The 15,158-nt window shown below is 45.7% G+C and overlaps 1 protein-coding gene across 2 annotated transcripts in view; it reads right to left on the reverse strand.

Annotated features, from left to right (window-relative positions):
* Window positions 1-15,158, reverse strand: part of LOC146869576 (proteasome subunit beta type-7-like) — a 77,121-nt gene that overhangs the window by 13,861 nt on the left and 48,102 nt on the right. For both annotated transcript variants that reach the window (XM_085606488.1, XM_085606475.1), the window contains exons 3-4: window positions 10,731-10,828; window positions 251-391 (exon numbers count right to left, since the gene is read on the reverse strand). In XM_085606488.1, the coding sequence (XP_085462614.1) occupies window positions 251-391; window positions 10,731-10,828 (239 nt within the window). The remainder of the gene's footprint in view (window positions 1-250; window positions 392-10,730; window positions 10,829-15,158) is intronic.

The raw sequence follows: 15,158 nt of genomic DNA on the forward strand, positions 1-15,158 counted from the left end.
TTCTATTTGCTATCCTATCTTTCCCTCGTATCATTCTATTCCCACACTCCTTACATTTCCTCACACTCTCCCTCTGAACCCTTGCTTCGCTCTTCTATTCCCCCAGGGCGCCTCGAAGCAGCTGTGATGCTAGAAAAGCGACATAACTTGTAATAGCAGATTAGACCGCGAAAGACTGTAGAGTCTGTATGATTTCGCTGAATGAAATATTTTCCTGGGCTCGGGGGCCCAGGCCTGCCCTGGCACCCACCTGAACAGCATCTGTTTTAGCATCCTGTTGACGGTCACCACGCGGGGGGTGCGGCCGGTGGAGAGGGCGTGCAGCTGCATGTTGGAGGATATGAGCTGTGTGGTCACCTCTGCGTCCGCCGCCACGCCGGCTCCGCAGCAGCTGTGCGGGGGTGCAAGAAAACAGGAGTCAGCGCACAGTGTCGGGTATCAGAAACTCACCTCAGAACACCCTCCCTGCATGCGGGCCTCTGATGCACTGACGTCTCCCAGTATGGGGCCACACTGTTTGAGAGGTCATATTTGTTGCATAAAATAGCCGGCAGGTGGCGGTGTTGCACAAGAAATTAAATTTTACAATATTTTTGTAAACAAACGCACTTGGTGCGCCTTTTACATTCTAGGCCCCGTAGTCCTGTTAGAATATTAGAAAAGAGCGGGAAGAACTGGACTGGATGAACCACCTATGCAAGGAAATGAGAAACGCGGGAGCTAAGGATGCACCCCATCGCATGTCAGTTCTAGTGTTTCTTTCGGTGCATGTTCTTATAGCCAACAATTTCTTTGCATGGGAAGATTCCCAGACCCAGGCTTCGCTCGTATTGTCTATTTGACGTCACTCACAACCCCTCAGTGAAAAACATACCGAAAATTCCCTGTTACCCATCTATAAATCTATATTTTATCAGGTGAGTTAGCCTAGTTGGTTCAACTGAAGGAAGCCGAGACTACAAATGTCCGAATGCACTGAAATAATAATGTAAAGCTCAACTTTAAATGGCAGCTTGATATGGAGAGATACAGCAGCCAGTGGTGGGTGGGAGGAGACGCGACTTCCTAGATACGGCAGTGTATAAAGTGCGTCTTTGGCTTGGATACTCCCTAAACATTAGAAGTTGTGACGGCTCTTGTGGAATGGTGAGGGATTCAGTACACACTAGATGTTAGTGGGTAGAAACTGTGCCCTGTGCCATCTCCCGCACAGATTTCCTGGTGCTGAGCAGGTGTGTGTGCCCAACGCTGCCTATGCTAGGTTGGTGAATTGAAAAGCCAGATTTCAGCTTCTTGCAGAATTCAAGAAGAGCGGAGGAGGTTCTAGTGCGGAGTGGGAGGCCGTTCCACACTTTAGGAGCTATGTAAGAGAACTCCCATCCACCGTAGCTGGGTCTGTGTACGCGTGGGATGTTGCAGAAGTCCTGCGGAGCAGGCGTGTCTGGATGGTTGGTGGAAGGAGATGCGACTGTTCAGGTAGGTGGGGCCTGAGTTGGGGAGTGCCTTGAATGTGTGTGAGAAGTCTGAATTGAGCGTGTGTATGTATTGGAAGCTAGAGTAGTTCTCTGAGGTGTGGTGTAAAGTGAGGTTGAGGGTGAGTTCGGGGTGGTCTGTAGTCTTGTAGTGAGTTGCTTGGTGGTCTGGGCATAGGGCCTGCTCTCATAGTCCAACTTGCTGGTGACTAGGGTGTGAGCGGCAATTCTTCTTGTGTTGCGTGGGAGCCATTTGAAGATCTTCCTCAGTATTTTCAGGGTGTGGACACAGGATGCCCGGACGGCGCTGACTTGTGCACTCCTGTCTAGTTTGCTGTTGATGATTGTTCTGAGGTTCTTTCTGTGGGTTCTTGCAAAGTGGTGGAGAGGCTATCAAGAGCGTCTTGTGTAAGGGTGAAGGGTTCAAAACTCACTAGAATTTGAAGGTTATGAAGTACATCTGGCGATGGCTCCTCTACTGACAAGATTTTACAGAGTATGAAGTGTCTTGTGTAATGGTGATGGCCTCAATGCCCGCTAGATGTTGGAGGTTATGAACAGTGTCTTGTGTAATGGTGATGGCCTCAATGCCCGCTAGATGTTGGAGGTTATGAACAGTGTCTTGTGTAATGGTGATGGCCTCAATGCCCGCTAGATGTTGGAGGTTATGAACAGTGTCTTGTGTAATGGTGATGGCCTCAATGCCCGCTAGATGTTGGAGGTTATGAACAGTGTCTTGTGTAATGGTGATGGCCTCAATGCCCGCTAGATGTTGGAGGTTATGAACAGTGTCTTGTGTAATGGTGATGGCCTCAATGCCCGCTAGATGTTGGAGGTTATGAACAGTGTCTTGTGTAATGGTGATGGCCTCAATGCCCGCTAGATGTTGGAGGTTATGAACAGTGTCTTGTGTAATGGTGATGGCCTCAATGCCCGCTAGATGTTGGAGGTAATGAACAGTGTCTTGTGTAATGGTGATGGCCTCAATGCCCGCTAGATGTTGGAGGTGATGAACAGTGTCTTATGTAATGGTGATGGCCTCAATGCCCGCTAGATGTTGGAGGTGATGAACAGTGTCTTATGTAATGGTGATGGCCTCAATGCCCGCTAGATGTTGGAGGTAATGAACAGTGTCTTGTGTAATAGTGATGCCTCAATGCCCGCTAGATGTTGGAGGTAATGAACAGTGTCTTGTGTAATGGTGATGGCCTCAATGCCCGCTAGATGTTGGAGGTTATGAACAGTGTCTTGTGTAATGGTGATGGCCTCAATGCCCGCTACATGTTGGAGGTTATGAACAGTGTCTTGTGTAATGGTGATGGCCTCAATGCCCGCTAGATGTTGGAGGTTATGAACAGTGTCTTGTGTAATGGTGATGGCCTCAATGCCCGCTAGATGTTGGAGGTAATGAACAGTGTCTTGTGTAATGGTGATGGCCTCAATGCCCGCTAGATGTTGGAGGTGATGAACAGTGTCTTATGTAATGGTGATGGCCTCAATGCCCGCTAGATGTTGGAGGTGATGAACAGTGTCTTATGTAATGGTGATGGCCTCAATGCCCGCTAGATGTTGGAGGTAATGAACAGTGTCTTGTGTAATAGTGATGCCTCAATGCCCGCTAGATGTTGGAGGTAATGAACAGTGTCTTGTGTAATGGTGATGGCCTCAATGCCCGCTAGATGTTGGAGGTTATGAACAGTGTCTTGTGTAATGGTGATGGCCTCAATGCCCGCTACATGTTGGAGGTTATGAACAGTGTCTTGTGTAATGGTGATGGCCTCAATGCCCGCTAGATGTTGGAGGTTATGAACAGTGTCTTGTGTAATGGTGATGGCCTCAATGCCCGCTAGATGTTGGAGGTAATGAACAGTGTCTTGTGTAATGGTGATGGCCTCAATGCCCGCTAGATGTTGGAGGTAATAAACAGTGTCTTGTGTAATAGTGATGCCTCAATGCCCGCTACATGTTGGAGGTTATGAACAGTGTCTTGTGTAATGGTGATGGCCTCAATGCCCGCTAGATGTTGGAGGTAATGAACAGTGTCTTGTGTAATGGTGATGGCCTCAATGCCCGCTAGATGTTGGAGGTAATGAACAGTGTCTTGTGTAATGGTGATGGCCTCAATGCCCGCTAGATGTTGGAGGTAATGAACAGTGTCTTGTGTAATGGTGATGCCTCAATGCCCGCTAGATGTTGGAGGTGATGAACAGTGTCTTGTGTAATGGTGATGGCCTCAATGCCCGCTAGATGTTGGAGGTTATGAACAGTGTCTTGTGTAATGGTGATGGCCTCAATGGCCGCTAGATGTTGGAGGTAATGAACAGTGTCTTGTGTAATGGTGATGGCCTCAATGCCCGCTAGATGTTGGAGGTTATGAACAGTGTCTTGTGTAATGGTGATGGCCTCAATGCCCGCTAGATGTTGGAGGTGATGAACAGTGTCTTGTGTAATGGTGATGGCCTCAATGCCCGCTAGATGTTGGAGGTAATGAACAGTGTCTTGTGTAATGGTGATGGCCTCAATGCCCGCTAGATGTTGGAGGTTATGAACAGTGTCTTGTGTAATGGTGATGGCCTCAATGCCCGCTAGATGTTGGAGGTTATGAACAGTGTCTTGTGTAATGGTGATGGCCTCAATGCCCGCTAGATGTTGGAGGTAATGAACAGTGTCTTGTGTAATGGTGATGGCCTCAATGCCCGCTAGATGTTGGAGGTGATGAACAGTGTCTTATGTAATGGTGATGGCCTCAATGCCCGCTAGATGTTGGAGGTGATGAACAGTGTCTTATGTAATGGTGATGGCCTCAATGCCCGCTAGATGTTGGAGGTAATGAACAGTGTCTTGTGTAATAGTGATGCCTCAATGCCCGCTAGATGTTGGAGGTAATGAACAGTGTCTTGTGTAATGGTGATGGCCTCAATGCCCGCTAGATGTTGGAGGTTATGAACAGTGTCTTGTGTAATGGTGATGGCCTCAATGCCCGCTACATGTTGGAGGTTATGAACAGTGTCTTGTGTAATGGTGATGGCCTCAATGCCCGCTAGATGTTGGAGGTTATGAACAGTGTCTTGTGTAATGGTGATGGCCTCAATGCCCGCTAGATGTTGGAGGTAATGAACAGTGTCTTGTGTAATGGTGATGGCCTCAATGCCCGCTAGATGTTGGAGGTAATAAACAGTGTCTTGTGTAATAGTGATGCCTCAATGCCCGCTACATGTTGGAGGTTATGAACAGTGTCTTGTGTAATGGTGATGGCCTCAATGCCCGCTAGATGTTGGAGGTAATGAACAGTGTCTTGTGTAATGGTGATGGCCTCAATGCCCGCTAGATGTTGGAGGTAATGAACAGTGTCTTGTGTAATGGTGATGGCCTCAATGCCCGCTAGATGTTGGAGGTAATGAACAGTGTCTTGTGTAATGGTGATGCCTCAATGCCCGCTAGATGTTGGAGGTGATGAACAGTGTCTTGTGTAATGGTGATGGCCTCAATGCCCGCTAGATGTTGGAGGTTATGAACAGTGTCTTGTGTAATGGTGATGGCCTCAATGGCCGCTAGATGTTGGAGGTAATGAACAGTGTCTTGTGTAATGGTGATGGCCTCAATGCCCGCTAGATGTTGGAGGTTATGAACAGTGTCTTGTGTAATGGTGATGGCCTCAATGCCCGCTAGATGTTGGAGGTGATGAACAGTGTCTTGTGTAATGGTGATGGCCTCAATGCCCGCTAGATGTTGGAGGTAATGAACAGTGTCTTGTGTAATGGTGATGGCCTCAATGGCCGCTAGATGTTGGAGGTTATGAACAGTGTCTTGTGTAATGGTGATGGCCTCAATGCCCGCTAGATGTTGGAGGTTATGAACAGTGTCTTGTGTAATGGCGATGGCCTCAATGCCCGCTAGATGTTGGAGGTTATGAACAGTGTCTTGTGTAATGGTAATGGCCTCAATGCCCGCTAGATGTTGGAGGTAATGAACAGTGTCTTGTGTAATGGTGATGGCCTCAATGCCCGCTAGATGTTGGAGGTAATGAACAGTGTCTTATGTAATGGTGATGCCTCAATGCCCGCTAGATGTTGGAGGTTATGAACAGTGTCTTGTGTAATGGTGATGGCCTCAATGCCCGCTAGATGTTGGAGGTAATGAACAGTGTCTTGTGTAATGGTGATGGCCTCAATGGCCGCTACATGTTGGAGGTTATGAACAGTGTCTTGTGTAATGGTGATGGCCTCAATGCCCGCTAGATGTTGGAGGTAATGAACAGTGTCTTATGTAATGGTGATGCCTCAATGCCCGCTAGATGTTGGAGGTTATGAACAGTGTCTTGTGTAATGGTGATGGCCTCAATGCCCGCTAGATGTTGGAGGTAATGAACAGTGTCTTGTGTAATGGTGATGGCCTCAATGGCCGCTACATGTTGGAGGTTATGAACAGTGTCTTGTGTAATGGTGATGGCCTCAATGCCCGCTAGATGTTGGAGGTAATGAACAGTGTCTTGTGTAATGGTGATGGCCTCAATGCCCGCTAGATGTTGGAGGTTATGAACAGTGTCTTGTGTAATGGTGATGGCCTCAATGCCCGCTAGATGTTGGAGGTAATGAACAGTGTCTTGTGTAATGGTGATGGCCTCAATGCCCGCTAGATGTTGGAGGTAATGAACAGTGTCTTGTGTAATGGTGATGGCCTCAATGCCCGCTAGATGTTGGAGGTAATGAACAGTGTCTTGTGTAATGGCGATGGCCTCAATGCCCGCTAGATGTTGGAGGTGATGAACAGTGTCTTGTGTAATGGTGATGGCCTCAATGCCCGCTAGATGTTGGAGGTAATGAACAGTGTCTTGTGTAATGGTGATGGCCTCAATGCCCGCTAGATGTTGGAGGTTATGAACAGTGTCTTGTGTAATGGTGATGGCCTCAATGCCCGCTAGATGTTGGAGGTAATGAACAGTGTCTTGTGTAATGGTGATGGCCTCAATGGCCGCTACATGTTGGAGGTTATGAACAGTGTCTTGTGTAAGAGCGAAGGCTTCAATACTCACTAGAGGATGGAGGTTATGTAGTGCGTCTTAAGGGTGAGGGCTTTAAAACTCACTCGAGTTTGGAGGTTTTGAAGTGTCTTGTGTAAGGGTGATGGCTTCAATACTCACTAGAGGATGGAGGCTATGTAGTGCGTATTAAGGGTGAGGGCTTTAATACTCACTCGAGTTTGGATGTTATGAAGTGTCTTGTGTAAGGGTGAGGGCTTTAATACTCACTAGAGGATGGAGGCTATGTAGTGCGTCTTAAGGGTGAGGGCTTTAATACCCACTAGAGTTTGGAGGTTTTGAAGTGTCTTGTGTAAGGGTGATGGCGTCACTATTCACTGGAGGTTGGAGGTTAATAAGTGGATCGTTTCTAAGAGTCATTTCTGGATACCTGAACATGTTTGCGGTTACGAAGTGGGCAGGTGCAAAGCTTATTTTGAGTCGGTGGTTTCCGGTGCTCGGCAGAGACACTTAATTGTCAACACTGGCCCCTATAATAGTCTGCAACATGGTAGCCCTGTCTATCTAACTTAATGATGAGCACAACAGTTGTTTATTAATTCAATATACATTAAAAATTACTAACAACTGCCGCCCAAGCCATTCTTAAAGCTTTGGGGTCCTGGAAGAGTCTGAATTGTCACATTTGCAAGAGTGTGATGGTTAGAAGTGGTGCTGATACTTTTTGGTCCTGTCATTGCAGCACTCGCGGGGCAATAGGAGGTGCAAGATGCAGTGGCCTCCTGACAAGGGCCCTGGCTCTTACATTTAAAAAAATGAAGCACTGGTCTGGTGTAAAGATAAGGGTTAGATACTTAGTAGATCACAGGGTTACGAAGTGTGTCTTGCGTAAGGGTGAAGGCTTCGCTATTAACTGGAGGTTGGAGGTTATTAAGTGGATGTGTCTAAAAGTCGGCCCAGGATACTTGTTACATGTTTGAGGATATGAAGAGGGCCTAAGAGTAGGACCACACATAGGGATGAGCCACTAGAGCGCAGTGACCAGCTCAGATGATATGGTTCAACGAAATCCTGCAAATAGCACAGACCAACCCCAGCTTTTGCTCTGGACACATAGCACAGGGTCTTAAACTACATTTGTTTTTCAATTGGGCGCCAGTGCAGTTAGCCGACTTTCCACAAAGGTCCCCCCTGGAAGCCTCGACAGCATTCTTGCCGCAGAATTCTGGACCACCTGCAGCCTTCTAATGGAGGATTTGTCAGTCCCCAAATAGAGCATGGGTCTGTAGTCCAATCTCAACATGATAAGACCCTGTCTGTTGCGCTGAAAATTGAAGTAGCCAGATGATCTTCCGCAACCATTTCAGAACAAAACAAGTGGCCGAAACCTTTGTCATTTGAGGCTTCATTGACAACTTTTCATCCAACAGGAATCCCAGATTCTAGACCTTGTGTGCTGGATCAGAAAGCAGGCTCAGATTTTTTGTGCCAATGGTGGGGGCTTCACGAGGACGGATTCCTTCCCAGTACCAACATCTCTGTCTTCTCTTCATTCATTTCTAGGTCTCCCCTAGCGACGCAGCGCGAAAGCGATGTCGCTAGCGAGATCTATTGTTATTGACTTGCTTTGGAAGGGAGACAGGACATGTGCACGCGCAGAAAGGACTGCAATTGTGAACGCGCCCGTGAACGCGTACCACAGCGTTAGATTAACTTGCAGGACAGGGGATGTGCACGTGTATAGCTGGCGCCACGTTTACTCGCCTCCTGCTTCCTTATACAACAACTCCCAGGACAGTAAATTGGCGCGTGTACAACTGGCTTTTGCTAAATAATCATCAGAGATATGCACGTGCCAGCTTCCACCGTACACCCCAGTTACGCTTGGTTGTGTTCACGGTGAAATGTGGGAGAGCATCGGAAGCGAGGGGACTATCGTTTACAGATCAGACTCCTGCTCGAGCAGACTCCTGCTCGGGCAGAACAAGTGCTCAGCAATCCCATCAACCCCTCTCTCTCGCGGTCTGCCCGTCCGCCCATCATGCTCTGCTGACCTTCACTCCTTGCACCCTAGCGCCCCACACAGCCTGGGCAACATGAAGCGTTATACAAAGGACGTTACACAAATACAGGAGAAATACACATTTGTAGAGCTCTCTTACCGGTTCTGCTGCATTGCAAACCTGCCCCCTGGGCAGGCAGAGCTCCCTCTGGGAGCCCTAGAAGGGGGACAGGTGGTACGGGAGAGAGCCCGGCCTTCGTCTCCAGGGAAGAGCCCGGGATCCGAGGCACATCCAGGGGCTGGCAGGGAGCTATGCAGGGATCCTCCACCTCCAGCGATATAGGCAACTCCACTGCCTCCCTGAGCTCAGAGAAAGGCCTCGGGAAGGGGACCAACACAATGAGCTTCGGGGAGGCCATGCGCCACCTGCTGGATGCTGTGGGAAGTGCGGGAGAGAAGCCAGGATGCTTGGGGAGAGAGAGAGCAGAGTATTTCTCCATTACTAGCGGTACAGCAGCTACGCCACTTTAGGGCTAGCAGCAACTGGCTTTTAGAACCCCTTCGCAGTGTCCTCGCAAACGAGCACCCTGAAGGCTGTGGCATGAACAGGAAATACATGGCGCTGTTTACCTTTTGTAGTTTCAATTCCTTGCTCCAGCTCCTCGACATCAGCAAGAGGATATAGAGGCGCTAGGAGTGCGATAAGTGATCAACCTTGTGATGTCAAAAATGATATAATATCACCAGCATCTGAATCAAAAATTACTTAATTATCGGATTTGTATCAATCGGTTTCATCGCACAAAATTCAGTGAAGCTACAGACTATGGACAGAGATAGGGTTGGATTGGGTTAAAAAATCGACTCCTGCACGCCAAAAATAGCATAAAAAATGCGATAGGTCTCGCCTTTCATTAAGTTAAAGCCATTTGCTTTGCTATACAAAACCATTAGCAAAGCAAATAGCTTTAACTTAATCAAAGGCGAGACCTATTGCATTTTCAATGCTTGTTAGTGAAAAGTGGTTCATTCATTCTGCCACCTTACTGAAAGAGTCCATAGCATCCAAGCTTTGGTCTTGTGCCAATGACAAGGAGAAGATGATTTGTGTGTCATCAGCATAAGAAAATCATGTAAGACCACAGCTTTCCACCAAGTCTGCTAATGAACGCACATAGTGCTGGACTGGATGCACTAGACGCTGGATTATGTTTTAAGAAGCAACAGAAGTGAGGCTTAGATACTCACTACATGTCAGGGTTATGTTTTGAGTAAAAAGGTAAGTGAGGAATGGATACTCACTAGATGGCAGGGTTATGTTTAAAGTAATAATGTAAGTGAGGCTTGGATACTCACTAGATCTTGGAGTTATGTTTTAAGTATGAGCAGAAGTGAAGCTTTGATATGTAGCAGATGTTGTGGCTATGCTTTGAGTAGTGTTGGAAGTGAAGCTGCTAGGATATTCACCAGGTGTTGGAGGAATGTTTGAGTAGTAATTGAAGTGAGGCTTGGACGGTTAGTAGATGTTACGCTAACGATTTGAGTAGTAACAGAAGTGTGGCCGGTGATGCTCACTAGATGTCGGGGTTATGTTTTGAGGAGTAACTGAAGTGAGGCTTGGATAGTCCCTAGATGTCAGGGTTAAGTTTTGAATCATATTGGAAGTGAAGCTTGGATACTCAATAGATGTCAATGTTGTGATTTGAGTTGTAACAGAAGTGAGGATTTGATAGTCATAAGATGTTGGGTTTATGTTTTGAGTAGTAAAAGAAGTGAGACTTGAATGCTCACTAAATATTGGGGTTATGTTTTGATTGGTAATGGTAGTGAGGCTTGGATACTCTCTAGACGTTGGGGATATGTTTTGACTAGTAATGGAAGTGAGGCTTGAACAGTCACTAGATGTTAGGCTTGTGGTTCAAGTAGTAACTGAATTGAGGCTTCCATGCTTACTAGAGGTCAGGGCTATGTTTTGAGTAGAAACGGACGGGAGGCTTTGACAGTCACTAGATGGCGGGGTTATGTTTTCACTAGTGATAGAAGTAAGGCTTATATGCTTTCTAGATGTTGGGGTTATGTTTTGAGTAGTAACGGATATGAGGCTTTGACAGTCACTGGATGGCGGGGTTATGTTTTGACTAGTGATGGAAGTAAGGCTTGGATGCTCACTAGATGTTGGGGTTATGTTTAAAGTTGTAATGAAAGTGAGGCTTGGATACTCACTCAATATTGGTGGTTTTGTTTTGAGCAGTAAGGGAAGTGAGGCATGGATACTCACTAGATGTTGGGGGTGATGAAGTGTATCTTGTCACAGTTCTTGTCAGCCACAACCATGTCATCTGTGGCCCTTGTATCTGCTCCCAGAACCACGCCGTCCTGCAGGGAGGGAGGGCAGTAAAGGGTGAAGGTGTAGCAAGGGAGCCTTTAATGTAGCTTGCATAGACACACACATGTACAGATTGGCATTTGGACACAGATATTGATTTGCAGATATACAGGAAAGCATTTCTAACTCCAAAGCATAATTACTATTCTAGCTCCAAAGCACACAATTGTGGGGGTATCCCAGCATAATTACTATTCTAACTCCAAAGCATAATTACTATTTTACTCCAAAGCACACAATCACGGAGGTATCCCAGCATAATTACTATTCCAACTCAAAAACACACAATTATTGGGGTATCCCAGCATACTTACTATTCCAACTCCAAAGCAACAATCATGGGGGTATCCCAGCATAATTGCTATTCCAACTCTAAAACACAATCATGGGGGTATCCCAGCATAATTACTATTGTAACTCCAAAACACACAATTACAGGGGTGTCCCAGCATAATTACTATTCCAACTCCAAAGCAACAATCATGGGGGTATCCCAGCATAATTGCTATTCCAACTCTAAAACACAATCAATTGGGTATCCCAGCATAATTACTAACCCAACTCCAAAACACACAATCAAGGGGGTATCCCAGCATAATTACTATCCCAACTCCAAAACACACAATCAAGGGGTATCCCAGCATAATTACTATTGTAACTCCAAAACACACAATCAAGGGGGTATCCCAGCATAATTACTAACCTAACTCCAAAACACACAATCAAGGGGGTATCCCAGCATAATTACTAACCCAACTCCAAAACAGACAATCAAGGGGTATCCCAGCATAATTACTTTTCCAACTCCAAAACACACAATCAAGGGGGTATCCCAGCATAATTACTTTTCCAACTCCAAAACACATAATCAAGGGGGCATCCCAGCATAATTACTTTTCCAACTCCAAAACACATAATCAAGGGGGTATCCCAGCATAATTACTTTTCCAACTCCAAAACACATAATCAAGGGGGTATCCCAGCATAATTACTTTTCCAACTCCAAAATACACAATATTTGGGGTATCCCAGCATAATTACTATCCCAACTGCAAAACACTCAATCAAGGGGGTATCCCAGCATAATTACTATTCCAACTCCAAAACACACAATCAAGGGGTATCCCAGCATAATTACTATTCCAACTCCAAAACATACAATCATTGGGGTGATACAGCATTAACTGGGTGACAGCAGATTTATTATTCTAACTCCAAGGTCTACAAACCCTGGGGTGCACAGCCTAACCGGTGGGAGAGGGGGCAGCTTTACTATGCTAATTCCAAAAGCTAAACTGTGAGGTAAGAGATACATTTTGGGGAGTGCATACCTGCTATCCTAAATTCAAGGCATACAAACATTGGAATAACACAGCATAATTGATGGAGGGCAGATTCACTACCTTAATATCAAAGCATAGAAATATTGGAGTAACACGGCATAAGTGGAGGAGACCAGATTTACTATTCTAAGTCCAAGACCTACACGCAATGGTGTAACACAATATATTTTGGGGAAGGCAAATTTACTATTCTAACACTAATGTGTACAAACACTAAAATAACATGGGCTAATTGGGTGATAGGAGATTTACTATTCTAACTCCAAGACCTACCAATAATGGGCAGCACAAATTTGGGGAAGAACAGAATTACTAATCTAACTCCAAGTCATACAAATACTGGGGTAACACTGCATGATTGTGCGAAAGCAGATTTAACTCCAAAGCTGCAAACAACGAGGTAAATCAATTTTGGTGGAAAATAGATTACCTATTATAAGTCTTTATTTTTTAAAACACTACCCAGCCTAACAAGCCATAAAACCCACAATCAAGGTAAAAAATATTTGAACTATCACTGCATTTTAAAACATTTGCATTTAAAGCAAATTAGAAGAACTTATCAATATCACATACAATATCAATATAATTAAAACACCTTTTTTTTAAACTACCTATCCAAAACCCCAATAATTCTCCAAAACCAGAATTGTTTTAACTATTAATAAAACTATAAAATGGAATCCGTAAAATTAAATTACTCTAGAAATTGAAAAACAATTACAAAATGATATTATACTTAATGATATTTAGGTAAGGAATATGCTACTTACCATTATGCATCTGTTCTTGGCATGTAGAGCTGCAGATCTACACACTTTTGCATAGATCGCCATCTGGTGTTGGGCCCGGATGTTTGCAGTTTGTTTTTCCTCTTGGAAAGTCTTTGGAAGTCACGAGGTCGGTGACTCCTCCTTTGCATCGTATTGCGCATGGGCTTCGGCTCCATCCTCAGATTGTTTTTCGCCAGCAGGGAAAGATGGAGCGTAGTAATAACAGTGAAGAAACCCATGTGTGTGTATCTAAATAAGATAAACTGGAACAGATACAGGCAGCCGTGGAGGCGGGTGGGCGTGTGTAGATCTGCAGCTCTACATGCCAAGAACAGATGCATACTGGTAAGTAGCATATTCCATTCGAGGCATATGAGCTGCAGATTGCACACTTTTGCATAGATTATATAGCAGTTCCCAACCTTAGCGTCGACCACCGGTATCTGTTGCAGTGGTTTGAAATAATGTTTTTAGTACAGCCTGGCCCACACTAGCTTGTTGCTTAGTTTGCACATCTACACAATAGTGTTTGGTGAAAGTGTGCGGTGTTGACCATGTAGCTGCTTTGCAGATATCATCTAATGGAATGTTCCCTAAGAATGCCATGGAAGCCCCTATCTTTCGTGTAGAATGGGCTTTAGGGGGAACCGATAAAGTTCGTTTTGCTTTGTGGTAGCAAATTTGAATGCATTTTACAATCCACCTAGCTATCCCTGATTTTGAGATGGGGTTGCCCTTGTGTGGTGGAGAGAAAGAGACAAACAGTTGTTTGGTCTTTCGGAAAGGTTGTGTTCTCTCGATGTAGTAAAGTAAGGCTCTTTTGACATCTAACGTGTGCAAAGCCCTTTCTGCAACGGTGTGAGGTTGCGAGAAAAATACTGGTAATTCTACCGATTGGTTTAGGTGAAAGGGGGAAATGACTTTAGGTAGGAATTTTGGGTTGGTACGGAGAACAACTTTGTTGTGGTGCATCTGAAGAAAAGGTTCTTGTATGGTAAGTGCTTGTATCTCACTGACCCTTCTAAGGGAAACGATGGCTACAAGGAAAGCTGTTTTCCATGTGAGGAATTGCAGTTCGAAATTATGCAAAGGTTCGAAGGGAGGCCCCATGAGCCTTGTGAGAACGATATTTAAGTTCCACACAGGTGAGGGTGGTACTCTGGGGGGAATTATTCTTTTGAGGCCTTCCATGAAGGCTTTAATGGCAGGTACTCTGAAAAGTGAGAGGTGCTGCCTGTTTTGTAAGTAAGCTGCAATTGCTGCGAGGTGTAGCCGAATGGAAGTGTAGGCTAGAATACACCTTTGTAGGCGGAGTAAGTAGCATATGATGTGTTGTATAGACGCGTCTAGAGGATTGATTGTGTTGTTATGGCAATAAACAACAAATCTTTTCCACTTGGCAGCGTAGCAGGCTCTAGTGGTAAGGCGTCTAGCTTCTCTGATGACGTTTATGCAGTCAGGGGGAAGGTTTAGGTATCCGAATTCTAGGATTTCAGGAGCCAGATTGCAAGGTTGAGCTGAGCTGGGTCTGGGTGCCTGATCTCTCCATGGTTCTGGGTTAGGAGGCATGGTGAGAGGTGTAGCTTTTGGTGTGGTACTACCGAGAGTTCCAGCAGCGTGGTGTGCCACGGTTGTCTGGCCCACGTTGGAGCCACTAGAATCAGTGTGAGGGAGTGCTGTTGTAGTTTTCGCACCACTAGTGGAATGAGTGGGAGAGGCGGAAAAGTGTACGCAAATTTGCCTGACCAGTTCATCCATATCGCATTTCCTTTGGACAATAGGTGAGGGTATCTGGCGGCGAAGCTTGGGCATTTTGTGTTTTCGTGGGTGACGAAGAGGTCTATCTGTGGATGCCCCCACCTTTGAAAGAACGGATGAAGAACCTGTGGGTGAAGTTCCCACTCGTGGATCTGTTGTGTCTGTCTGCTGAGCACATCTGCCACGGTGTTTTGGACTCCTGGGACATGTTGAGCTAGGAGAAAGATTTTGTGTGGAATTGCCCATCTTCATATGCTCTGTGCTAATTGAGAGAGCTGTGGAGAGTGTGTGCCGCCTTGTTTTTGAATATAATACATGGCCGTCATGTTGTCTGTGCGAATGAGGACTGCCTTGCCTGAAATCTGTGTCTGAAAAGATTTTAGGGCTAGAAAGATTGCTAGTAACTCCAGGTGGTTGATATGGAGTAACTTTTGTTTTGGCGTCCA

Source organism: Triturus cristatus, chromosome 1_1 (assembly GCF_964204655.1).
Source record: "Triturus cristatus chromosome 1_1, aTriCri1.1, whole genome shotgun sequence".
Classification (NCBI taxonomy): Eukaryota; Metazoa; Chordata; class Amphibia; order Caudata; family Salamandridae; genus Triturus; species Triturus cristatus.